We start from the raw sequence: 26292 nt of genomic DNA on the forward strand, positions 1-26292 counted from the left end.
TCTCGCTTGTGACCTGACTACTATTGTGAACAGTTATTGATTGGTGACAATTTTAAATACAATACCTATAATATTAGTGTATATACCTATAGTATTAGTGAGCAGTGATAGCCGAGTGGTATAAGTTGACACCTCCCAGGTTCCTCGCAGGTTCGAATCCGAGGCAACACACCAATGACTTTTCGAAGTTATGTGTGTATTAAAAATAATTATCACATGCTCCAACAGTGAAGGAAAACATCGTGAGGAAACCTTGCATGCCTAAAATTTGTTTAATACATTTATTTAGGGCATGCAAAGTCCCCAACCCGCACTTGGCCAGCGTGGTGAACTTAAGGCCTAACCCCTCCCTCATTACGGGAGGAGACCCTTGCCCAGCAGTGGGACAGTAATGGGTTAAATTTATTATATTATTATTATAAAGCCTTATAACAACACTAGTTTTAGCCCACGACTTTTTCCGAGTGGTTTGTAACTTAGGCCGAAATTTTCATACAAACTTTCATGCCTTATTTTATCCCCTTTAGGGCAGAATAGATCCAAATCCTTTGTTAGCGGATGCATACGTCATAACATCTACCTGCATGACAAATTTCAGCCCAATCCGTCCAGTGGTTTGTGCTGTGCGTTGATAGATCACTATGTCAGTCAGTCACCTTTGATTTATATATTAGGTCGGAGAAAAAGTCTTTTCGCATTATAGTATGTTTGAACTTGTAATAAAATCTCTTTGGCTTCAAGAATCACAAATGAGTACACGGTTCATTAGGTTGCTTTCAGTGAGCTCGTGAGGTACCCAAATATCGAGCTATTTTGTGTAGAGAAAAGATTTTATTACAAGTTCCTACATACTATATTGCGAAAAGACTTTTCCCCGACCTAATATATTTAGATATACTGTTTCAAAATTGATTGAAAGTGACACTGTATAATTGACTAGCTGACCCGCGCAACTTCGCTTGCGGCACATTAGAGAGAAAAAGTGTTATTTTCCCCCGTTTTTGTAACATTTTTTACTGGTTCTCTGCTCCTATTGGTCGTAGCGTGAAGATATATAGCCTATAGCCTTCCTCGATAAATGGGATATCTAACACTGAAAGAATTTTTCAAATCGTACCAGTAGTTCCTGAGATTAGCGCGTTCAAACAAACAAACAAACAATCAAACAAACAAACTCTTCAGCTTTATAATGTTAGTATAGATCAGATCTTACACGACGTATATTAGTAATACAGTTTAATATATTTGCATTGTATTAGAACGCTGGTTGTCGCAACCATGGAGCAACCATTTTACAACCGCTAAATAACTTGTTGCTAAACTAAAACTAACTTTAACTATTACTTAACTAAGCGTTAAGTGTTTTTAAGAGTGTAGTGCAATTGTTTGCTTTTTGCAATAGACATTTCAAGCATTTCGATGTTGAGGGTTCTATTCCCGGGTTAGGTAAAAACTCTGGATTCTAATAATTCTTGCAACTAATCCTACTAATATTATAAATGCAAAAGTTTATAAGTATGAATGTATGTTTGTTATTTTTTCACGAAAAAACTACCGAATAGATTATTATAGAGGTAAATGCGACACTTTATAAATATTTATGTTTGTAACTCTTTCACAAAAAAATAAAATCTGGTACAATGATAGGTTGGATTAACCTGATACCTGGATTAACACAAAATGTTTTTTACCCCAGGTAATCTTTTCATGTGGACAAAATCGCGGGCCGAAGCTAGTATACTCATAAAAACCCAATGTGTATAGACAGTAGTATATTGCGAGGCCTGGACTTCATTTCCCAGGTTGGGAAAAATGACTGCAGGGTTTTCTGTTTGGAACAGACTGCCTTTGTGGTCTAAGTGACTCTGTAAATGCTTGCTTATCACAAGGTCATGGGTTTGATACCCAGACCGGGGAAAAATAATATTGGTCGTTTCCGAGATCGTGAAAAAAAAATTGAGATTTTTGGTTGAGTAATTTGCCATCTATATAAATATTTTCTGCTAAGTAATTTGTCGTTATTATAACAAGCATATCCTCTATCTCTTTCGCTCTTACCACGACAGACAGACAGAATCTAAAACATTGTATAACGTGTAAGTATTCGAACAGAATAATAATTGAGTGATGCAATTGATTACAAATTTAGAAAAGAAATACGGCCTTTGCTTTACAAACATACATACAAAGAACTTATACCCGAAACTATAATTTATAAAATAAGTATAATTTTTTTTTTCATTTGGGAATCGAACCTGTTATAGTCTAACAACTTAGTAAAGAACCTTGGTATGCACGATTTATCTAAGTCAATACTAGTATTTCTATCGATCAACCCGCACTTGGCCAGCGTGGTGGACTCAAGGCCTAACCCCTCCCTCGTTTCGGGAGGAGACCCTTGCCCAGCAGTGGGACATTAATGGGTTAAATTTATTTATTTATTTATGTATTTCTAAAATAAAGTACCTGTATCAAACAAAACAACAATTTTGAGGTTTAGAGATAGTATTTTGAAATATTACTTCTATATACGCTATATATTAATAAAACATACAAAGTTGTAATAGCAACTATTAATCAATAATTCCGAGAGAGAATTCCGAGGTTTGATCGCTGCATAAAATTGTTAAAATTTCCATCGATCCATACTGACAAGGGCCTGACATTTTTAGTGGTATATTTCATACACCTCTGTCTACGCTTTCGGGTTTTTGCGTGATATTGTGTATGTATGTATGTATGTAAATAATATAAAAGTGTATGTGTGACTATTGATCAAAAAATAAAAAGAAATAAGGTATCCTACTAATTTTCTAATTTTTAATCGCATTCAAGACCCGATATTATCAATATATATTATATTAAAATATCCCAGAGTGAAATATCGACTTAAAATATTTGAATTTTTCATCGACCTTAAAGTTCGTAAAAAGAGAAGTCTATTAAAAAACATATTAATTTCTAATCCCTATTTAAACGATTATAAAATTTCTAATAATACTTATATAAAAGTAGGTATATTAATATGTCACCGTATCCATCAAAGATTTACAAGAAACTACCGAACGAAAATATTCTCAGCTCGACCCGGTTACAAAACAAGTTTCCGAACGTAATATCGCCAAAAAAAGTTACGACAATTACGTAATATACAACAAAATACTAAAATAAACACTAAATTACCATTTATTAGTGAAAAACGACACTATTTAGTGCAATTTTGACACTAACACTTCACTTTTTTAATTGACACTAATGACAGATTGATTTTTTTATACGCGGCCGCGTGTGTCCGCGGCAAAGGTATCTTGCATACTGCTTTGTGCCCCACCAAAGAGGTAAAGTGACAGTAAAGAGACCTTGTTCAAAATGTTTCTTTAATTTGAATGCGTTTTTTACTGTATTATGTAATACAGTTTTAAATTGTTGAAGTTTTTTTATAGTGTTCTGAATGAGTTGTTTTTATTATGGTGTTGGGGATCTATGGTTTTGGAAGGTCATTTAAGGTCATTTGCTTAAGAAAGCAGTTTTACACTCATCGGCCGGTATAATCAGTGAGTTAAGTAACTTTTATTTCGGACATGTTACAGATGGGTAGCCTGTTTTTATTATTTATTTGAGAAAGTCAGTCAGTTGCACTCAACGGTCAATGAGTTAAGTCACCTATACCGCATTTTATAGATGGGTAGCCATTTTTAGTAATAACTTAACTTTAGCGTGTTAAGATGTAATAATAGTTATGTGGAATAAGCTTTCGCCTCGCACGCAAATGGTTAAGGGTTCAAAACCAAAACGACTAACTGTTTTTTTTAAAGTTATGTGTGTATTAGAAATAATGATCACTTGTTATAACGGTGAAGGAAAACATCGTAAGGATAGATTTTCTGGCTAGTGTGGTGAATATAGAGCCTAGATCCTGTCTCATTTAAATATGAGTCCTAAGCCCAGCAGTGGGACTGTATCAAACAAAAATCTTACTTATCGTACTAATATTATAAATGCGATACATTCTATGTTTTGATAGATTCTAATTACTCAATCACGCCAAAACTACTGAACAGATTTTTATGAAATTTGGTACGCATATAGTATATAACCTATATTTACATATAGGATACTATTTACCTCAATAAAATATTTTGACTTGAACAAAGTCGCGAGCTAAAAGTCGTCTATATATTCCTCACCAATCTAACCTTAGCTTTACAAACCCATAAATAGAGGCACACGTAGACACACAATGCAACTTGTTTGTGTGTGTGTGTGTCTGTCTGTGTGTGTGTGTAGAATGCAACATTAATATTAAGCGGCCTCTCTCTGCGTATCCTGTAGGGGACATTGCTTGATGATATGTGATTGTCTAGCTTGTAGTTAAAAATATCGAAGAGCTATTCTTTACATCCATATATTCATCAGCCTAGCCTTTCTTCCAACTATGTTGGAGTCGGCTTCCAGTATCACCAAATGCAGCTGAATACCAGTGTTTTACATGAAGTGTTTGACCTCCACAACCCAGTTAGCTTTATTATAACACGATACCGTCGGTAAGACTGGTTGTCAGACTTTCATGCTTGTAGCTACTGGTAACGACTTCCAAAGATCTTTGAAAATGATAGCCGGGACCCACAATTTAACGTGCTTTCCGAAACACTCTTCTTCATTTCACACTTCCAAAGGACTCAGAATATGTTATATGGTCACCCATCCACAGACTAACCTCGGTAAGCGTAGTTCAGAGAGAAACGTGAGTATATGTCACATTTTCCTACACTTTTGAGTATAACAATCGTGTATGTTTAATATTTCCTGTAACAAAATTCCCAGTAATGGCCAGGGAGTTTGTTAGTGATTAAAAACTTTTAACAAAATTCATGACCTGGGCATCCCAGGTTCAATACCCCGATGTCTGCGTGATTTTGTAGGAATTTTCCTGTTAGTGACTGTATAAGACGTACTTTGATTTATGCTGTTTAAATCATTGTTTGAAACAAACATACATACATAATATCACGGCTGATATACCCAAAGGTGTAGACAGAAGTATATGAAATACACTCACGTTTCGTCATTAACAATGTAAGTCCCATGTAATAGGGGGCGAGCCTATTGCCATATAGCGAGCACGTTACCAAACTCCGAACTACTATTTGAGAAATATTCTCATTTAAATTAGAAAATAACAACAGCTCTTTGCTCGATCCAGGGATTCTCCCGAGACCTCAAGATTAGCAAGTCGGATACACTACCGACTGCGTCTCTGAGTACTAAACAATGTTAGTTCCATGTAATAGGGGGCGAGTCTATTGCCATATACCGGGCACGTTACCAAATTTCTTGCGAGCTTGTTGCTAGCTCTTCTCATAAGGCTCTATCCCCTTTCCGAGCAAGTGGTAGATTCAGTAATTGTAACGACTATCACAAGTGTCAATATTTGACCAAAATGAATAAATTATTTGATTTTGATTTTAATTCTGGGATACTGTTATAATTGAGAAAAGTCGTTCATCTTAATAAATATTGAAAAAACGAGAAATAAAACAACAACTTAAAATTAATTAATTTATTATAAAAAAATATTACAAACTTTGTCTTTATTTACATAAAATTCTTACAATTCTTATTTTATGGCAAATTTTATATAAAATTATAATCAATTCTCTTTTTTTTTAATATTTTATTTACTTATCGATTTATGTACATAACGTATTGGTAACTATGTGTAAACACTCAAAATAGTGCTTTAATTAATATTTTTAAAACAAAATGATGTTATGAAAAAAGCCTACTGTATTTTCGAATCTTGTAAACCTAGTACAGTCTGCTCCAAAAGTAGCTAAACAATTTCATATTTTCAAAACCTCTGTGTTACGTAACTTTAATAAATAACTGAGCTAACAGTACCATGAAATTGCCATTTTTTTGATGGTAGCCAAAACTGTACTTCTATTTTGAAATAAGTAGAGAAGCTAAAAAATGGGTTTAGTACGTCAAAATAGTTAATTTAACGTGAATATTTTTTGTCAATTAATAGCAAAACGTATTTTATTCTGCCCTATTTCCAAATATCACTTTCAATTTGGACCTTTGAAAGCCTTTCTTAAAAGTTTGATACTTTAAAATGTTATAACAACTTTCTCTTAGTTTGCAAAAGGGATATCCGGCCAAGTACTTTATTGTTTTTGATAAAAAAGGACCAAAATAATGAGGAAATACTACACTATACTTTTTGTTTTTAAAATCACTTTATAAAAAGTAAAAATATTTACCCTCTTTTTCATAATCACACTATAAACCTATTTTAGTTAAAAAACGACTATAATATGTTTTCTCTTTTTCATTTCGCTAAGGAGTGAAGGAAACAAAACTCTTCATAAGCCTTTCATAACTTCATATATTTTTATGAATAAGAGGGTATAGTTAGTTGCGCTCACCGGTCGGTAAACGATCAGTGTGTTAAGTAACTTGTACATTACATAGATGTAGGTGCAGTGTTTGAGCTGAGCGTCTCCGTGATACAAGTCACGGTTGTTCATCAACAGAAGTTAAGTCACGTCAAAGGGTTTCAGCATGTTTTTTTAATTTGATAGAAATTATATAAATGTTTATAGTCTTTGAAGTTACACCATTTTAATTAGAGGGGAAATAATTTATTTAATAAAATATGTCAGTCGTTTTTCAGTCGTGTCGTACATTTTATCGGGACGGCATTTCGATCATTAAGATTAAATTAATTATTTATGTATATCTTCAGTTAATGAAATATTTAAATAAATATTATATTATTTTGTGTCAAGTTTGTATCGAGTTACATAGCTATTATAAGTTTACAAAATAAGTTCGAGAAATAATAAGCGATGAAAAAGTGTGTCTTATAAACATTCTCAGTAGCAACTCAATCGCAACCCAATGGCAACCCAATTGCAACTTGAATGTGACTGGATAGTAATTCGATTGTTCCTCGGTTCCTCCTTTATATTGGAGTCGAGTTTTACTTGATAATAATTCGATAACAATTCGATCGCAACCTAATTGCAACTCGATAGCAACTCGTTCGCAACTCAATCGCAACTCAACGGCAATTTTAAAGCAACTCGAAAGCAACTCGATAGCAACTCAATAGCAACTCGACAGCAACTCGATAGCAACTCGATAGTAACTTTTCACACTATAAAAAATAAATCCAAAAATGCCATCCCGATATCATACAGTCTACAACCACACTACATAATTACATTTTCAGTCAGTCAAATTCTACCTGTCTTGTACAACGGCTAGATTCCTATCATTTCTGTCAGTCTTGCCTATTGTCACGTCATATCTTTTGTAATTGCTCGTTCTGTTAGCGTATTGTTGTCGCTTAGTCCTTGCCGCCAGACGTCGTCTGTCATATGAACTGTTGTATGAGTTACCTCTGAAAAAATATATACATATATAAATAAATAAATTTTACTATTAATGTCCCACTCCTGGGCAAGGTGACCCGTAGTAAGGGAGAGGTTAGGCCTTGAGTCCACCACGCTGGCCAATTGCGGGTTTGGATTAAATATTTTATACATACATATTTTTTAACCCGTTACCGTCCCACTGCTGGGCAAGGGTCTCCTCCCGTTAGGGGGGCTAGGCCGTGAGTCCACCACGCTGGCCAATTGCGGGTTGGGATTAAATAAATAATATATAAATAGACATACATTTTTTTTACTGTCCTACTGCTGGGCAAGGGTTTCCTTCCCAAACCAGGAGGGGTTAGGCTTTGAAACATACATATATACATATACATACATAAAATCCTGGTTTACCCAAAGGTGTTGACAGAGGTACGAAATAAACCGTAGTTCGCTATTTACAGTACTTATTAGTTGCACATAATAGCAGGTAAGCTTTACATAATAGATAAGTTGAATAGCACTTTGATTGACCCGGGAATCAAACCCAAGACTTCAAGATCAGCGGTTATGTAGCTACAGAGTAACACGATTGTGTATTGTCGGTACTATCGAGTATCGAAAGTTTGACATTTAAAATGAACTGCAAAAATATTTTTCCTACAACGCCCGCATGAGGCGCTGATCAGAGTTTAATACATTTCTCGATAGCTAGCGGGTTGTCGATAGTTGTAATGAATCGAAATACTGAAAGCATTTCTGCGTCTAGTATGAATGAGAGCGATTTAAATATAAATAACTCAGTGGTTTAGGTCGCCACGCTGCTACCATTCCGTCACTACCGTTTGTGGGTTCGATTCCCACACGGGACAATTATTTATGCGAGCCACAAATATTTGTTTCGGGTCTGGTTGTGCTTTGTATCCGTTGTTTGTATGTTTGTAAAAGTCCCCGCGACACAAGATCAATTTTTGGTGCAGTATTTAAAAAAATACATGCATATAATCACACCTTTTTTCCATAGAGGTAAGCAGAGACTAAAGAACGCCACTTGGTACGATCATTACAAACTTCCCTTGCTTCATTCACATCTTGTCAAAAATATTAATTAAAGTCCAAATTACTTGTTAATTTAACGCAAGGTTTTAATATTTGAGCGTAAAATTACATTTTTAAACTGTTACATTATAATTTGTTCTTATAATTATTATATTAAAGTGATAAATTATTACTTGCCATTAAAATTAACTGCTTTTCTGAGCTTTGAAAGTTATATTGATGTGAAATTAGTTTTGTCACTTTTGATGATGGAACGATATTACTCGTACTTGTTGGATCAGTTAGTAATAGTATATTACTTGATAAAGAAATGTTGATATAATATTTAAAGTATTGAAATGACGATTTACAGAAAAGTCTATGAGGTATTGAATTTCAAAGACATTTTTCTAAAAAGAGATAATGTAATCTTTTCATTCTGCTATATTTGAAAAATTAGAAAAAAATCACTTTATATTTTCCCTACATCATTTTATAGTTTCATTAAAAGCATTTTTTGTGTTGGTAATCTTAAATAAATGATGTATTCATTTAGAATATAAAAAAAGTCAGCATTCTTCATATCAGTTTAGAAATCAAAATTGTCGAAAATGGTTTTTGTGTTTATTACAAAAATATTTGTACTTATTTTCGTTAAATTAGTAAGTTAGTAGTGGTTAAAAACAGTTTTATTTGCTTCAGTTAATTTTGAGTTTATTTACAAATTATCAAAATTACGAAGTTTATTTATACTTAAATTTAATGGTAACTACATAGTTGTAAGTTGTATTCCCGTTTGAGGAAAGTACCTCAATGTTTCCTATAGTATTATTATGACTAAAATAAAATATATAATTATCACATTATTAATTTAAAGTATCAATTTAATCATTTGTACTTTATTCATAAATATAGTTTTTAAATCATCTTTTTAAGTGCTTTACGATCCAGGTTTATTAAAAACAAAGCGATTTTCCAAGCTGGTTTATAGTTGCCTTAAGGCTATGTCTAAGTCACCATCAGTCTAGCCTGTCTTCCAACTATGTTGGAGTCGGCTTCCAGTCTCACCGGGTGCAGCTGAATACCAGTATTTTACATGAAGCGACTGTCTATCTGACCTCCACAACACAGTTACCTGGGTTATAACACGATACCCCTCGGTAAGACTGGATGTCAGACTTTCAAGCTTCTGAATACTGTTAACGACTGTCAAAAATCTTTGAAAATGACAGCCGGGACCCACGATTTCCGTGATCTATATTGACACGAAATATCCCGGATTTGTTTTTAATTAGGCTTTACGTATTTAGCTCCAGGATAATCACTTTGCCTTTAATTTCGTATCCTTTTTGAAAATAATATCAGTAGTAAAATACAAACTAATTTATAAATAGTTATAGGCGTATCGGCTAACAAATTTGTCTTCACTGAAATAAAGCATTAAGAATGTCTTAAATATAACTTAAAAGTAAGTTATAAAAAGGACTGGTATGCAAGAAAATATAGATCGTGACAGATTTCCAATCTGATATATAATAAAAAAACTAGCTGATAGGCTATTTGATACTAGTTCAGAAAACAGGGACTTAGGGTAGTACTCCGGCGCAAAGTTACTTAGTAGAGAGTCTTGTATGCAAGGTTCGCGGTACGGAGGTATACAACATTCAGAATTTATAACATCAGTGACCAAAATTATACAGCTGACGGTTACCTGTTTGATACAGGTACTTTATTTTGGAATTGAAGACAATTAATATTTATGAGCTGGAACGTCTTCAGTTACCGCACTCTATCTATACTAATATTATAAAGCTGAAGAGTTTGTTTGTTTGATTGTTTGTTTGTTTGTTTGTTGGAACGCGCTAATCTCAGGAACTACTGGTCCGATTTGAAAAATTCTTTCAGTGTTAGATAGTCCATTTATCGAGGAAGGCTATAGGCTATATATCATCACGCTACGACCAATAGGAGCAGAGTACCAGTAAAAAATGTTACAAAAATGGGGAAAATTTTAACCCATTCTCTCTTATGTGACGCAAGCGAAGTTGCGGGTCAAACATAAGTTCAGCGTTTACTTGCTGGCATATTTTGTTGAAAGAACTAAAGTTGAAGAAGCTTTATAATTTCCAAGATAAAAACGCAAATCACATGTAGAACTTGCATGCAAAGGCTCTCTAATAAGTTGTTGAACTGTTCAATAAAGGATCGAACGACATTCAGTAACTTTCGTTACCACAAACCACTGTAAGCCTTTTAATATCAAATGGTTGATCGAATTGTGAAACCTTCAGACAGAAGCCCAACAAAGAAGAATCAAAAGCTAGTCGATACGTGTAATAAAACTCTACTTTTTCCCATTGATGTAGTTGCCGGCCTCGTCCTTGTATAAGTCTTCGTTTATTCCGTAGTATGCTTGAGCGTTTTGACAGTCAACCTGCAAAAAGATGCAGTTAAAATATAAATACAAGTACACTAATTCTACCTGACGCCACCTTAATCATCTGCAATAGATGTATTTCAGGCCAATGATGATGAAAATATAAATAAAAGTTGTTTTAATCTAGTAAAAATATAGCGTAATTCTTTTGAATTTTTACTAAAAGTTTCGAAGCTATCAAGACGTTTTATCTTTCTTCTTTTAGAAAGAGGTTGGATCATTGATGGTATTTTAAGAAATCATTCTTATCACATTTCATTATCATTTAGTATCCAAGCAAGTGATCTAAGTTTTCAAACGAGGCAAATAGTTAAAAAACATTTTTTTATACATTAGCTTGACAAATTATCTCCTCCCGGTAAAGGGGATAGAGTGGACTTGAGTCCACCGCGATGAACCAGTACGGATTAAATACGTTAAGTATATATTTTGAAAAATGTGCTTTGAAGACCTTTAAGGCATGACATGTTAATTCTTCAATCAAATAAGTATGTATATTAACTTGAATTTGAACCCTCAACCACTTGAATGGACGTAACTTGCTTATCCTACTAAAATTATAAATGCGAAAGTTTGTGAGTACGTTTGGATATTTGCTACTCTTTCACGTAAATAATACTGAATCGATTAAGATAAAATTTGGTATGTAGGTAGCTGACGACCCAGAATAACACATAGGCTAATTGTCCCAGAATTCCCGAGGGATCGGGATTAACACGGGAAGGGTTTAAACGCGGACGAAGTCGCGGGCGGCTTCTAGTATTTGATACATAAACTTCTATTTACCTTGAAGAACCAGTCGCAGACCCTGGTCCTCTGGTTGAAGACTGTACCGGCTCCGCACACGAATGAATACATCTGGTTACCACCGATGCTGGGGACACACCAGTGCCACACCTGGAAATTGAACCATGGACTTTTTAAGACAAATAGAAGAACAACTACAAAAACAGGTATGTACTAGTACACCACAATTAAAAAAACGCTTTTTTTGTAAAGAAAAATGGTACCGGAATCTTTAATTTTCAATCGCGTTTAAAACACGTTGCATAGTAATATTATTGTATGTCGCGGGAATTTAAATTCTGACGCTTTTTTGTTCAAAAGCAACACGCAATTGCGTAGATTGCTAAAATAAATTCAACAGGCGCTTCTATACATTGTTACGACAAGAGATCTAATGTTGCCTCATTGCTCTAACTAAATTTACAGGCGCTTTTCCCGCAGGTAGTGAAACTTTGCTAATATAATTTAAAAAGGAAATCTTACACATTGCTATACGAATTTCATCAGGCGTTTTAATGGTATCATTTTTATATTAGAGACGTTCAAAGCTAGTCGCGCTCACCGGTCGGTAAACGATATTTGCCAATTTATAGCTGGGTGACCGCATAGTTATATTATTTTGAACTTAGCGTCTCCGTGCTTCGGAGGACACGTAACATGTCGGTCCCGGTTGTTGTCAATTAAGATAACTGATTACATTTGGTAAGCCATGTCATAGGCCTTTCGGGCGGCATGAACAATTTTGACACTAGGTTGACCACTAACCATAAGCTATCAGACACTTACCTGGCACATAGTCTCCGGGTCGGCGTAGTATCCAGGTATTTTGTCGTCACAAGTGAAAGATAAACCCTGGGGTACTTCTGTGTACACTGGGTAGTCTTCCCCTGGTATGTAGCCGTCTAGAGCCTGGAAATATATGACACAACTAAAGTCATACCTATTTTCACATGTGGTTTTGCAGAGTTCCACCGGTTTCCGTCCCACCGGGTTATGTGAAGGAATAAAGTTTACCTGTGTATTGTGCACACCCTTGGACAATATAAACAAAGTCCTGCATCATTGGCCAGTTTCAAAAACTGACCGCCGTAGCCGAATCGGCAGGGACATTATTTTGCCGATTACAAAAGCTAAATTTGATAATTCTTTTTTGATGTATTATTTGTAACCGTCGGGACAAGGTTTGTATAGGATCAATGGGATCAAAATTCCCACGGAAATAAGATCAAAGGGATAAATATATTGTACCATTTATACGCGGGCGAAGTCTGGCTAGACTACTAGTAATTTTTAATTACCTTCTATTCATCTGTCATAAGTCATATACTAATGAAAAAAAAGCCGGTTAATCTTAATACCTAGAAAAGTTAACATAATTAGAGGTAATTATTGCAGATCTATTATTATTGTTAATTAGATTGTCTTGAAGACATGCGATTGTCGCGTGCGACACGTTTTGTCGCAAATTGTTTATTTCCAATGTGTTTATACACATACTCATTGTATACTGTTATTAATATGCGATTGGGAGGGCCTTAGGTTCGATTCCCATATTTCTGACATAACATTATCCACTAAGTTTACAGAAAAAAATATTTTTATCGTTGTTTCTCGTAGCTGAGTGTGAGGGTTCGGTTCCCAAAAGGCTAATTATATTATGTTTTTTTTTTATATCTACATACATACACATACATAATATTACATTTGTTACACCCTTAAGTGATCGGAAAAGGTGATTTCGCTATTAACAATGTTAGTCCCATGTATTAAGAGGCGAGCCTATTGTCATGTACTGTGGACGTTACCAAACTCCGAACTACCACTACCTTATAATACTTTACGCGGGAATCGAACCTGGGACCTTAAGATCAGCAATCAAATTACACTACCGTTTAGAATACATAATCATTTTTACTAAAAATTTACAAATATTGAAGGAAAAATCATTATGCCCAAGTGGGGAAACGAATCTGGGTATTTGTGGTGTCTTTGTCCTTTAAGGTAGGTAAGAAACTTTAGTGAATAAGATACATTGTAATCTCAAATACTGGCTTATCTTAATTAACGATTAATCCAATTATGTTCAGCTATTTCCACACTTGACGGACACACAATGCAATAATTACTGTCATAATCATGCGAAGTTATAAAAATCACGTTTTACTTATTAATTACATTAAACTAGCCGGCCCATGCGACTTCATTCACGTGTCTACCCTTTCTATATTTATAATTTACTAGATGACCCGCGCAACTTCACTTGTGTCACATAATTTTCCCCGCTTTTGTAACATTTTTCGTTGCTACTCCGCTCTAAATGGTCATAGCGTGATGATATATAGCCTATAACCTTCCTCGATAAATGGGCTATCTAACACTGAAAGAATTTTTCAAATCGAACCAGTAGTTCCTGAGATAAGCGCGTTCAAACAAACAAACAAACTCTTCAGCTTTATAATATTAGTATAGATTAGAAAATTCCAATAACGCTGCCCGACAAAGGAAGCGAACCCGAGACCTCGTAGACAGCAGTGATTACACTACCGACCTCATCAAAGAAGCAGTTAGTATTGTGATATAGTTGAATCTAGATGTATTTATATACTCACGGCTATAGATCTGTCTATGAGGTATAGCAGGACTGTCAGTATGCTGAGAGAGCCGAGATTGACCCCACATAACTTGTGCTGTGACATTTTGGAGCTGAACACCTTCTTTGGGGTCTTATGAGAATCTGTAACAAAAAAAATTGAGCTCATAAAAATTGACCGAACATGCCTGAAACATGAAATACATGCAGTCTAGCCTTTTTTCCAACTATGTTGTAGTCTGCTTCCAGTCTCACCAGATGCAGCTGAATACCAGTATTTTACATGGAGTGATTGTCTATCTGACCTCCACAACCCAGTTACTTGTGTAACACGATACGTCTCGATAAGACTGTTTATCAGACTTTCAAGCTTATATGTGCAGGTAACGACTGTTAACGATCTTTGGAAATTGCATGCGATACATGATATAGTCAGACATCCACAGAACACCTCGGCAAGCGTAGCTTAACCTTAGAGCTCTATCGACGCCGGCTGTTGTTACTGAGTTACGAACTCCTCACATATTTTAATATCAATGAAAATTAGAAGACTTTATTTAGTCACTTAGTAGGTATTTGTGTATGTATAATATACTACCCGCGCAACTTCGCTTGCGTCACTTAAGAGAGAATGGGTCATAATTTCCCCCGTTTTTGTAACACTTTTTGCTGGTACTCTGCTCCTTTTGGTCGTAGCGTGATGATATATAGCCTATAGCCTTCTTCGATAAATGGACTATCTAACACTGAAAGAATTTTTCAAATCGAACCAGTAGTTCCTGAGATTAGCGCGTTCAAACAAACAAACAAATTCTTCAGCTTTATAATATTAGTATTATAATATTAGTATAGGTAAAGATTATAATGATATCTAAATAACTATAACACAAGGTATTTCCTGCTGACAAGTCTGGGATATCTTGCGGTTATGTCAACGTCCCGTCAAGTTCAAGAACGAATGGTGGTCATCTTGTATTACGATACTAACGATGAGCTTGCTTATTATTTAATTTAATCATTATAAATGCCTTTGACTGCCTCCATGGCGGAGTGGTGTAGGTCGCCACACCAATACCACTGCGTCAGGAGGTCGTGGGATCGATTCCTACACGGAACAATCATTTACGCGATCCACAAAATGTTGTTTTAGGTCTGGTTGTACTTTTTATCTGTTGTTTGTAAAAGTTTCTGCGACACAATAGCAATTCTTTGAGCGGGAATTATATATTTTAAAAGATTTTTTTTAAGATTTTGCATTTTGCCGTATTTATTTGTGTATTCAAAAACTATTTTCTTTATATAATTCAAATGACAAACGCTTGCTGCCGATTATACCGAGCTACTACCGAATATATAAAGATAAAATTGCGTAACTACGTAAATATACTATTACAATAATTAGTGTTGCAGGGAAACAACAGTTTATCCATAGCGAATGCAAGGCAATTTTCGTTAGTCACATATTTCATACATTTTTGTCATGATACATACAATATCAATACCTATAAAATCTATCTATGCAATATATTTTTATATATTTCTGCCTATAAAACGTAACTCAAAAGTACGTCAGTATTTTTTCTTGCTGAACTCGGGAATTGAACCCTCTAGATTAGTAATCTGCAAAATTAATAAATTCTGGCCAACAAAAACTACTTGATTACCTACTCGAACCTGAGACCTCACAATTAGCACTCAATCACAGCACTCTTTCACCGACTGGAAGTGAGCAACAGGTATAAAAACCACCGTCATATGGGAACTAATTACAGCGGCACAAAGCAAGCTATGTGCTACAAAAACACATAAATATTTCAATTGTACTACTCAATTTACTGTTATGCAAAATTGACTGAGTGTGTGCGACAGTATTGCTATAGCGTTACGCATTTTGTAGGGAAAAGAGTATTTTACATACTAGTGTTAATCTATACTAATATTATAAAGCTGAAGAGTTTGTTTGTTTGTTTGTTTGAACGCGCTAATCTCAGGAACTACTGGTCCGATTTGAAAAATTATTTCACTGTTAGATAGCCCATTTATCGAGGAAGGCTATAGGCTATATATCATCACGCTACGACCATTAGGAGCGGAGTAGTAACGAAAAATGTTACAAAAACGGGGAAAATTATGACCCATTCTCTCTTACGTGACGCAAGCGAAGTTAGTTGCGCGGGTCAGGTAGTTAAAAATTAAAAATGAAATGTTAAAAAAGATCAGGTGCATGGTACTGGTTACCGGCGGTCCTTTATGACAAGATGTATGTGAATGAGGCAAGGGAAATTTGTAAGGATCGTACCAAGTGACGGTCTTTGCCTGCTCTACTATTATGTATACATGATAAACGATTGGAACTAAAGGCGAAATTTAAAAAAAAAAACACAAAAAAATATAGGCGATTTAATGTGCTCAAAGCTAGTTTCGCAAACCTTGGCCTGGTCATTTTATAGATGGGTAACCGCATAGTGGTGTCTGAATGCACTCCGAAACAAACCCCCAGTATTGTTTCGGAGTGCACGTAAAATTTCGGCCCCGGTTTTTGTCATTAGGCCACATCTAAGGCCTTAAGAGGGCTTGAACCACTTTAGACACTAGGTTGACCACTAACCATACAAGAAGAAGCCCCGCTCAGTTTGGAATCAGATGACCGTGTGTGAGTTATCCAATGATATTTACATTTATAGCCAGTTAGTTTTCGTTAATTGTAGAGAATCGTATTATAATCCTGTTTCACAAAGAATTTTAAGTTTCACAGAACACAAATTATTTCGCATACCCAATTTACTTAGTTGAAACACAGCCTCAACTGTTGTAACTTTGAAATTAAGTTTACAAAACTATTCTGAGAGTTTTAAAACAATGGCCGCTATTTCACTTGAATTATAATAATTGTGTTGCTTTTGAGCCAGCTGATTTTACTTTTCTATCTTTCTTGATTTCTTTATGAAAGTGAATTAAAGTTCACGCCTGTTTTACACTAAAGTGTAAGCACACACTCGTTTCGACATTTTGCAAGGTACTCTCATGTAATGAGGCCTATTGCCATATACCAAACTCCAAGTTACCATTGAGCATTTTTTCCCACACGACTACACTCTACCGAAATCGGAAATCGAACTTGAGACTTCGTAGTCAGCGGTAATACCAAACGCAATATAGACGACAGCCAATAGTCATACTAAAAATACTAAATTTCTGTAAGCATTTGAACCTATCTCGGGCACTATAACACTTTTTGTATAGTCTAACAAGCCAATATGAGAGTGAAGAGTCTTGTATGCAAAGTTTGCGGTGCAAAAAAATCAGAATTTAGAACATATTTTTGGAAACACACAGGATTATTACTAGCTGACCCGTGCTACGCTCACGCATTCTTGTTTTTATTTAATACCGCGCATTTTCAAATTTATTCACCTTCTCTGGACTTCTACAAATAATTCAAGACCAAAATTAGCGAAATCGTAGGTCGTAATTATAGTAGGCCTATATGAAAAGAAGATCAAAATCAAATCATTTATTCATTTAAATCAAATATTGACACTTACGATAGTCGTTACAATAACTGAATCTACCACTAGCTCGGAAAGGGGGGGGGGGAGTTATTATATTCTGTACTTAATTAAAATTCTTACAAAATTGACTTAAAATACGGGGGCACAAATAACTTAGGAAATAGAATGATGACTGCAATTATAAGAATTAATTTTAAAGTGGTTTCATTCATTAAATTATTTACATCTACAAAGGCTTGTAAATAAGACTAGATCTTTATTATTTGAAACATTCATTTAGTTGATGTATTAACTCGATTTGTTTTCAAACACACACGCATTGTTTGAATATAAAGAACTAATAAGTTTAAAAAACCTTAACAGATTTTGATGAAAACTTAGAAAGTTACAGTTTCAAATGTCAATGATTAAAGATTTACTTTAAATTTAAACACGTGAAAATAAATATACTGTAATTAACAAAATAAATAATTTCAATCGACCGAACCCTAGTTGCAAAAAATGAAATTTTTGATAACGGAAGCTTTCGCAACACATTTTTTCTAATAATATAATACACAAAAAGGGCCATGAACCACCCATAGCGAGAATCTGAACAAAAAACCACACTAGGTCACAACATCAGTATGTTGCAACCGTATTGTTTTACACGATAGCATCGGTCTCATATACATAGTTAACGGCAGAGGTTTATATGATCGGTATCATTGCGGACCGCTGGGATAATGTTTAAATATGATAATTTGTTTTAATAACGTTTCGTGGTAAAGTTAAGCAATGTTGTCAAGGTTGAGAATTTAATGGGTGAGCGTTCTCTTAATTTCAGATTGTGCCCCAGTTTCAGAAATCCTGCTTAATGCTTACAAATTCTAAACTACTAACTTCTGAATGAACCCGCCAGCCTTGAACCCTGCATACGAGAAAGGCTATCTACTAAGTTATTTATTTATATATTTATTTACAGGTAGGTTGTTAGAAAATTGACTCATGGACTACATAAGGAAATTTTCTGACGGACATTTTCATCCAGTGGTAAGATTAAAATAAATAAATGTAACCCATTACTGTCCCACTGCAGGGCAAGGGTCAACTTCCGGAATGAGGGAGAGGTTAAGCTTTGAGTCTACTACGCTGACTCGGGTTGGGGGTAGTAAGATTATAAATGTCAAGCACATGACATTTTCTGAAGGAGATTTTCATCTAGCAGTAGTAAAATAAATCAATTTAACCCATTACTGTCCCACTGCTGGGCAAGAGACTCCTCCCGGAATTAGGGAGTGGAGGCATTGAGTCGAGTGCGAGTATTTAGATTACTTAGCAAACGGTCGAAAGGTTATCTATACTAATATTATAAAGCTGAAAAATTTGTGTGTTTGTTTGTTTGTTTGAACACGCTAATCTCAGGAACTACTAGTACGATTTGAAAAATTATTTCAGTGTTGGATAGCTCATTTATCGAAGAAGGCTATAGGCTATATATCATCACGCTACGAACAATAGGAGCAGAGTACCAGTAAAAAAATGTTACAAAAACGGGGAAAATGTTGACCCAGTCACTCTTATGTGACGCAAGCGAAGTTGCGCGGGTCAGCTAGTCATCAATATACACCTTCTTCCTAAAACTCTCTATCCTAAAACATCGTGAGAATAAACCTAACACAACAAGAAACTATTTCACTTGCACATTTCACAATGAAGGAAGTATGACCGCAGAAACAAGATATATCGTGTGTTATTGCAGGGAGATTAATTAACTGGTACATTACTGCGGTATGACAAGATGTATGGATGTGAATGAGGCAAGGGAAGTTTGTAAGGATCGTACCAAGTGGCGTTCTTTGGTCTTCGCTTACTCTTATGGGAAGACGACGTGATTTTATATACTTAAGTATGAAATAATGTGAGGCTGCCTTATCCTACGGTTGGTAGTGTATGCGACTGCTGACCACGAGGTTTTCGGTTCGATTCCCGAGTCAGGCAAAGTGTTTTTGGTCTTTTTCAGACCGGAGTAAGTTATAGGGATGCATATTATACACTTATGCCTACATTTTCGTTGATAACAGGCTTGATATTATGTAATTAAATATTCCAAACCGAAATTTCAGTAACACTTTGTCAGTGACCGGAATCAAACCCAAGACCTCATGATACACAGTCTGCTTATTCCACAGTATTGTTAAGTCCACGACACAATAATTTTATCATTCCTCCATCCTAACACTTTAAAATTAACAAAAAAATAATCAATCAAAAATGCCCATAGACAATTCGTGTAGTTGTCAAGCTGACACATATAATTGTGCCGGAACAATGTGTCTCACTAATCACACGGACAGACAAAAGGTTAATTATAGCTATATAAAAACTATAATAGTATTGACTATGTGTAATTTTATTATTGTGGGAAAAGCTGGTTGCAAGGTTGATAAGACTTACGACTCGATTCTTTACAACTATCGACTATCGATAACCGGCTAGCTATTGATAAATTTTACACGAAAATCTGATTAGCACCTCTACCGGGCTCCGTACGAGCTTTTGTTGTATTTTAAAAGATAACTCTCGCACTAAGAATAGCTCTTGTATCGCGGGGACTTTTGCAAACATACAAACAACGGATACAAAACACTACCTGACCTGAAACAATTATTTATGGATCGCACAAATTTATTGCTCCGTGTGGGAATCGAAACCACGACCTCCCAAAGCAATGGCTTAGACCACATTTTGGCAGTTTATTTCAAATGTCAGGTGATACTTGACAGTATCGACTGTAGAAAATTGCGCGTGTCGTACTAATATTTTAAATGCGAAAGTTTGTGATGTTAGATGTATGTTTGTTACCGTTTCACGAAAAAACTACTGGACGGATTCTAATGAAATTTGGGGCATATATAGTTTATAAACTGAACTAACACATCGAATACTTTTTACCCAAAGAATCTTTCTTACTTGAAGAAAGTCGTGAACAGAAACCAGTAACTAATAATAACCACTTTTAAAAAACTTATTTTCGATAACTTTATTTCAAGAACTGTTTCTATAGTCCTGCAACTTAGTATAGTATCTGTATCAAACAGGCCACTTTAAAGGCATAAGACTGCAGGTCACAGATTTTCTAAATTCTTAATTTTGTATACCTTCGACAGCCGCGAACCCTGTATACAAGACTCTGTACCAAGTGGTCGGATAATGAAATTTACAAATAAATTTTAAACAACCGTATTGATTGCCTACAAAGCTCTAAACCAAGTCGTCGAACTATATTCGACAATGTAAACTATATTTGCAATAATTTCAAAATTTCCTGCCACTTAGTTATCGTCCAAGATGTTCATAAGATAAAATTACTTTGTTTATAGTTACAAAAGTCTCCCACAGTAATCGGCGGCCATTTTGTTTTGGCACACAATTCTATGTTGAAATCATAATGCTTCGCATGACTTTGTGAGTTGAAGACCATTGCATTAAGTGATATTTTTTGGATATATTTGGGTAAACGGTAGAACGACTACTGATCGCGAAGATTCACGTTCGATTTCCGGCCAAAGTGCTTTTGGTCTTTTCTATACCCGTTACTTAACTGAAAGCTACAAAAGCTATAAGCCAAATAGCGCTTCATCTGATCTGGGAATGGAACCTTAGATTCCCGAAAGCAGTTACATAAACTGGCACCCATATCACAGAGACGGTCGCAAAGAAATCATTACTACAACGAATTCCAGTATTACAAAACGCTCACCCATCCACTTACAAACCTTGTCAAAGAATGCTTTCCACACAACGTTGGAGATTTACATGATAATCTTCATCCTCCGTGAAATTAAAAGTCTACTTAATCATTTTAATTATTTTTTTATGTTAATTATTACATAAAAATTAATAATTAATTTTCTTTCTCATTATATAATTTTGTTATGGTATTTTAAGTAGGCTAATTGAATTTTACGGGCAGTTAAGTATAAGATATGAAGGCATTATTTTGGATGGGTATTCTGCTTTTTGCAAAACGGAAGTAGTTTTTACATGCTATTTATGCTAATTACTTAAGAATTACCGTCAGTCCCATATGACAACATGTATGTATGTGAATGAAGCAAGGGAAGTTTTTAAGGATCTTACCAAGTGATGTTCTCTACTCTCTTCCAACCTCTTTGGGAGAAAGGTGTGATTTTATGTATACCTTGAACATAATGTCACGCCTTTTTCTCTTCTTTTTGCCTACCCCAATTGTCCGCGTGGAAACCCTTCACGTGTAAATCTCGATCCCTCGGAAACTCACTTAAAAACTTTCTAAAAAGTAGCCTATGGCATGTGTTTTTCTAGGCTTTAGCTACCTATATACCAAATTTCATTAGAAACGGTTCAGTAGTATTTGCATGAAAAAGTAACAAACATCCATACATACATACATAAAACATTCTCACAAACTTTCGCATTTATAATATTAGTAGGATTCGGACGAAGTATTGGCAGCCTGACATTTTTAGAAAATGTTTGCAAGTAAGATTGACACAAGCCGGCACGGTGGCGTTTTATAAAAAGTACAAGTAAGAAGCAATAAATTTCCTATTAATAATAATGATTGACGTAATGTCGATCGTGCCCCGTCGGTCTAGCGTTTCCTTATCAAAAAGCAGTGATAGCCGAGTGGCATAAGTATTTGTATCCCACGCGAGGTGTCAAGTCCAAACCTAGGCAACACACCAATGACGTTTCTAAGTGATGTGTGTATTAGAAATAATGATTACTTGTTATAACGGTGAAGGAAAACATCGTGATGAAACCTTGCATGCCTGAGAGTTGTTTAACACAGTTCTTGAAGGGATGCAAAGCCTACTTGTACTTTGTAGCCGTACTACACTTTAGGCTTAGACTTCCTCATTTGGTTAAAAGTGGTACAATACATAAATTTAACCCAATTATGTCTTGCTCCTGGGCAAGAGTTTCTCCGGGTTTGGGGAAGGGGAAAGGTTTAAGACAATTAATATTCATTTACATATACACACATAACATTACGTGTTCTATTCAAAGCTGTAGACAGAGGTGTATGAAATACAGCTACATTATATGGCCACATACCCAACACTTCACTCAAGTCTGGGCTACTATTAAAAATATAATAATTCTAATTAGAAAAGAACCCTTTGCCTGACCCGGGAATCGGGGCCTTATGAGCAGCAGTCTAATCCAGAAGACTGACAATTATTTATTGTATGTTATATACACATAGCCATTTGTAGGACCAACGTGAAGGGGGAGATTGCTCAAGATAGGGAATTGTGCAAGGAAAAAGGGGGATTAATAAAAATAGGGCTGAGAAAAGAAAGAAGTTGAAGAAAGTAGTCAGGGTCGGTAAATGGCGAAAGGCTCGCCCCCTATTACATGGGACTAACATTGCCAATGGCGAAACGTGGGTGTATTTCTTACACCTTAGCCTACAATTTCGTGTATATAACAGGAGTGATATTAAGTATGTATATATGTTTTATAGATGATTCTGATTTAGGTCACATGATAACGGAAGTGCTGTAATCTTCGCTAGTATGCGTTTTTTCACGGCTCAATAGCAACCGCTGTATACAATGTTTAAACGCGATAGAAAGTGAACCAGGAACATATACCTCACGCGGTTTGTTCAAACGATAATTATATAATGTTTAACTTAATAGAGTAATTAGGCAACAGACATGCTTAGTTTAATTGACAACAAAAAATCAGCCTAGTCTTTCTTCCAACTACGTTGGAGTCGGCTTACAGTCACACCAGATGCAGCTGAATACCAGTATTTTACATGGAGCGACTGTCTATCGGACCTCCACAATCCAGTTACCTAGGTTATAACACGATACTCTTCAGCAAATAATAGTTGTCAGAGTTTTAAGCTTCTGACTACTTTTAATGACTGTCAGGGATGTTTAAAAATTGCAGCCGGTACCCAAAATTTAACGGGCCTTCCGATATACGGAGGAACTCGATATGTATAAGATGGTCACCCATCCACAAAACAACCTCGGCAAGCGAACCTCAGAGATTGATCCGCATGGCTGTTGTTAACTAAGCCACGAGCTCCTCAAGTTTGACAACTACAGTCCGACAAGAAAATAAATTTAACCTATTAGTGTCCCACTGCTGGGCAAGGGCCTTCTCCCGTAATGAGGGAGGGGTTAGGGCTAGAGTCCACCACGATGGCCAAATGCGGGTTGGGGACTTCGGATGGCGTATACGAAATGAAAAAAATTGAGCATCAATGATTGCTTATGCAGCTGATGGTGGCTTATTGTATGATACAAATACTTTATTTTATAACTTAAATAGGCTTCTTAATATATTTAAATTGAGCATGGCAAAGCTCTTTACTAAATTGATGTACACTGCGTATTCATTCATCAATTTAATCGTTAAAAACATCTTATATTTTTTCTAACTCATTTATATTTTTTGTGATTAATGTAAAAAGGAAATTTGACCTAATAATTTATTGGCTCTCGTAATCACATATCCAATACCATTTTCAGGATCAAATAAAATCCTAATAATCACACTAAAATATTCAACCATTAACCTAAATTACTAAACAACTAAACTAAATAAATATAAAATCGAACCTGCGCCCCGTACGTACCGTGACAACACAATCACTGAACACTTCGGCACACGACACACTACTGAAATGCGATTGTACTCGCCGCTGCGTTTTATACGCACTGTTCGATTACTATGGATAAGACTTAGAAAAAAATAATTTTACCCATTGCTGTCCCACTGCTGGGTAACACCTTCAGTGTCACCTTCTTGGACTAAGAGAGATGGTAATGAGGGGACTAAACGTGTTGTCTTTTAAAATATTTAGGCACAAATACATCAGCCTAGTGTTTCAGCGTATAGACTATTCGATGAAATTTTGTCAGTTTTTTTTTATACATTTCATCAGTCTAGTCTTTCTTCCAACTATGTTGGAGTCGACTTCCAGTCTCACTGGATGCAGCTGAATACCAGTATTTTACATAGAGCGACTGTCTATCTGACCTCCACAACACAGTTACCTGGGTTATAACTCGATAATTCTCGGTAAGACTGGTTGTCAGACTTTCAAGCTTCTGACTACTGTTAGCGACTGTCAGAGATCTATGAAAATGACAGCCGGGATCCACAATTTAACGTGCTTTTTGAAACACGGATAAACGCGGTACTTACGTATAATATGGTCACCCATTCAATAACCAACCTCAGCAAGCATAGTTCAGGAAGTAAACCTTAAGTAATTTCGTCAGACGTACAAATCAGTCTGACCTCTTCGATCACATTTAACTGAATTACTTCTTTTGAAATCAATATCTTGTATAAATAAGAATATAATATAGTTTAGTTTAAATATATTTTATAAAGTAAATAAGAAAGAAAAGTGTTTCAATAAAGACATATAAAATAAGTAAGAAAGAAAAGTGTATTCTCGATATGTAAAAAAGTGAATGATTAATTATTGGCATTCATATTATATAGTTCATTATTTAGGCGTTAATTATAACTAAAGTCATAACTCATTCCATTATCCTTATTTAAATCAGCCATACAAAACGTTGCACTCTTAAATACTGTTGTATAATATGTGCAATATTTTTTATTTAGAATATTATAATAAATTGTTATGGGGTCGTTCGCGCGTGCTTAAAATAACACTTTCTAATAGTAACGTGAAATTATTGAATAAGATTTGCAAATAGTCAAATTTTATGAATCTTGAAATGCTTTATATATTTCCGGTGATAGACGGGTCATAGAAAAAGGTGACTCAAGAATACATAAATAAAAAAAAAATGAATTTTAGCCGATAAACAATTTTTTTTGTCATCGTATGTCAAAATACTATGAAAGATGATCCAATTTGTAAACGAATCATAGCGGATGCCTACGTCATAACATCTACCTGCATGCCAAATTTCAGCCCGATCCGTCCAGTGGTTTGGGCTGTGCGTTGATAGATCCCTAACCCCCTGTTTCTGAGTACATCTAGCGGTCGTTTATCTATTCAATAGCGTTTTTTGTATATGAGTTTTGACACTATTGAATAGATAAACTACTGCTAAATGAACTTCAGAAACTGGGGGTATATCAGTCAGTGACCTTTGAGTTATATTAGGTCGGGGGAAAAGTTTTCGCATTATAGTATAACTTGTAATAAAATCTCTTCAGCTTCAAGAATCACAAATGAGTACACGGTCCATTAGGTTTCTTTCAGTGAGCTCATGAAGTACCCAAATATCGAGCTTTTTTGTGTAGAGAAAAGATTTTATTACAAGTTTATACATACTATAATGCAAAAAGACTTTTTCCCCGACCTCATATATTTAGAAATCGTATCCACACTAATATTTCATTGTTCCCACGCTCGCCGCGCTCTGAACAACTGCACAACTTTGAACAAAACCACTGGTTATTACATTTATTTGTTATATGTACACAAGACATAGGCACAGTGGTAATATGTGCTACAGTTGAGTGTGACGTCCCAGGTTTGATAGATAGAGCATTCTTCTTTTAGAAATT

At 35.2% G+C, this 26292-nt stretch overlaps 2 protein-coding genes across 5 annotated transcripts in view; both read right to left on the reverse strand.

The window, feature by feature from the left end:
* LOC142984677 (uncharacterized) overlaps positions 1-3319 on the reverse strand; it is a 63178-nt gene extending 59859 nt beyond the window's left edge. Inside the window, exon 1 of one of the 3 annotated variants that reach the window (XM_076132431.1) lies at positions 3184-3319. The gene's annotated coding sequence lies outside the window, so the exon portion shown is untranslated. The remainder of the gene's footprint in view (positions 1-3183) is intronic. The other 2 variants (XM_076132432.1, XM_076132434.1) reach the window with 2 other exon arrangements.
* A 2225-nt stretch (positions 3320-5544) lies between these two features.
* On the reverse strand, positions 5545-24418 carry LOC142984532 (uncharacterized). Of its 2 annotated transcripts, none has more exons than XM_076132230.1 (6): positions 24371-24418; positions 14253-14377; positions 12430-12552; positions 11644-11754; positions 10769-10854; positions 5545-7411 (listed from the first exon to the last, which is right to left on the reverse strand). In XM_076132230.1, exons 2-6 carry the CDS (start codon positions 14337-14339, stop codon positions 7252-7254), a joined length of 567 nt encoding a protein of 188 aa, XP_075988345.1. In that variant the 5' UTR covers positions 14340-14377; positions 24371-24418; the 3' UTR covers positions 5545-7251. The 2 variants fall into 2 exon arrangements, with proteins under 2 accessions (XP_075988345.1, XP_075988346.1); XM_076132231.1 differs by having other exon boundaries at positions 24354-24413.
* Between the last annotated feature and the right edge of the window lie 1874 nt (positions 24419-26292).

The sequence above is a fragment of the Anticarsia gemmatalis genome, chromosome 27, assembly GCF_050436995.1.
Source record: "Anticarsia gemmatalis isolate Benzon Research Colony breed Stoneville strain chromosome 27, ilAntGemm2 primary, whole genome shotgun sequence".
NCBI classification, from domain to species: Eukaryota; Metazoa; Arthropoda; class Insecta; order Lepidoptera; family Erebidae; genus Anticarsia; species Anticarsia gemmatalis.

Bases quoted from the DNA above. Each gene is read 5' to 3' on its own strand.
- LOC142984532 (XM_076132230.1), bottom strand. From the start codon at position 14,339: ATGTCACAGCACAAGTTATGTGGGGTCAATCTCGGCTCTCTCAGCATA. The intron at 11,755-12,429 runs GTAAGTGTCTGA...TTCAATTTCCAG, and splicing joins ACCCGGAGACTATGTGCCAG to GTGTGGCACTGGTGTGTCCC. The intron at 10,855-11,643 runs GTAAATAGAAGT...ATCTTTTTGCAG, and splicing joins TCTGCGACTGGTTCTTCAAG to GTTGACTGTCAAAACGCTCA.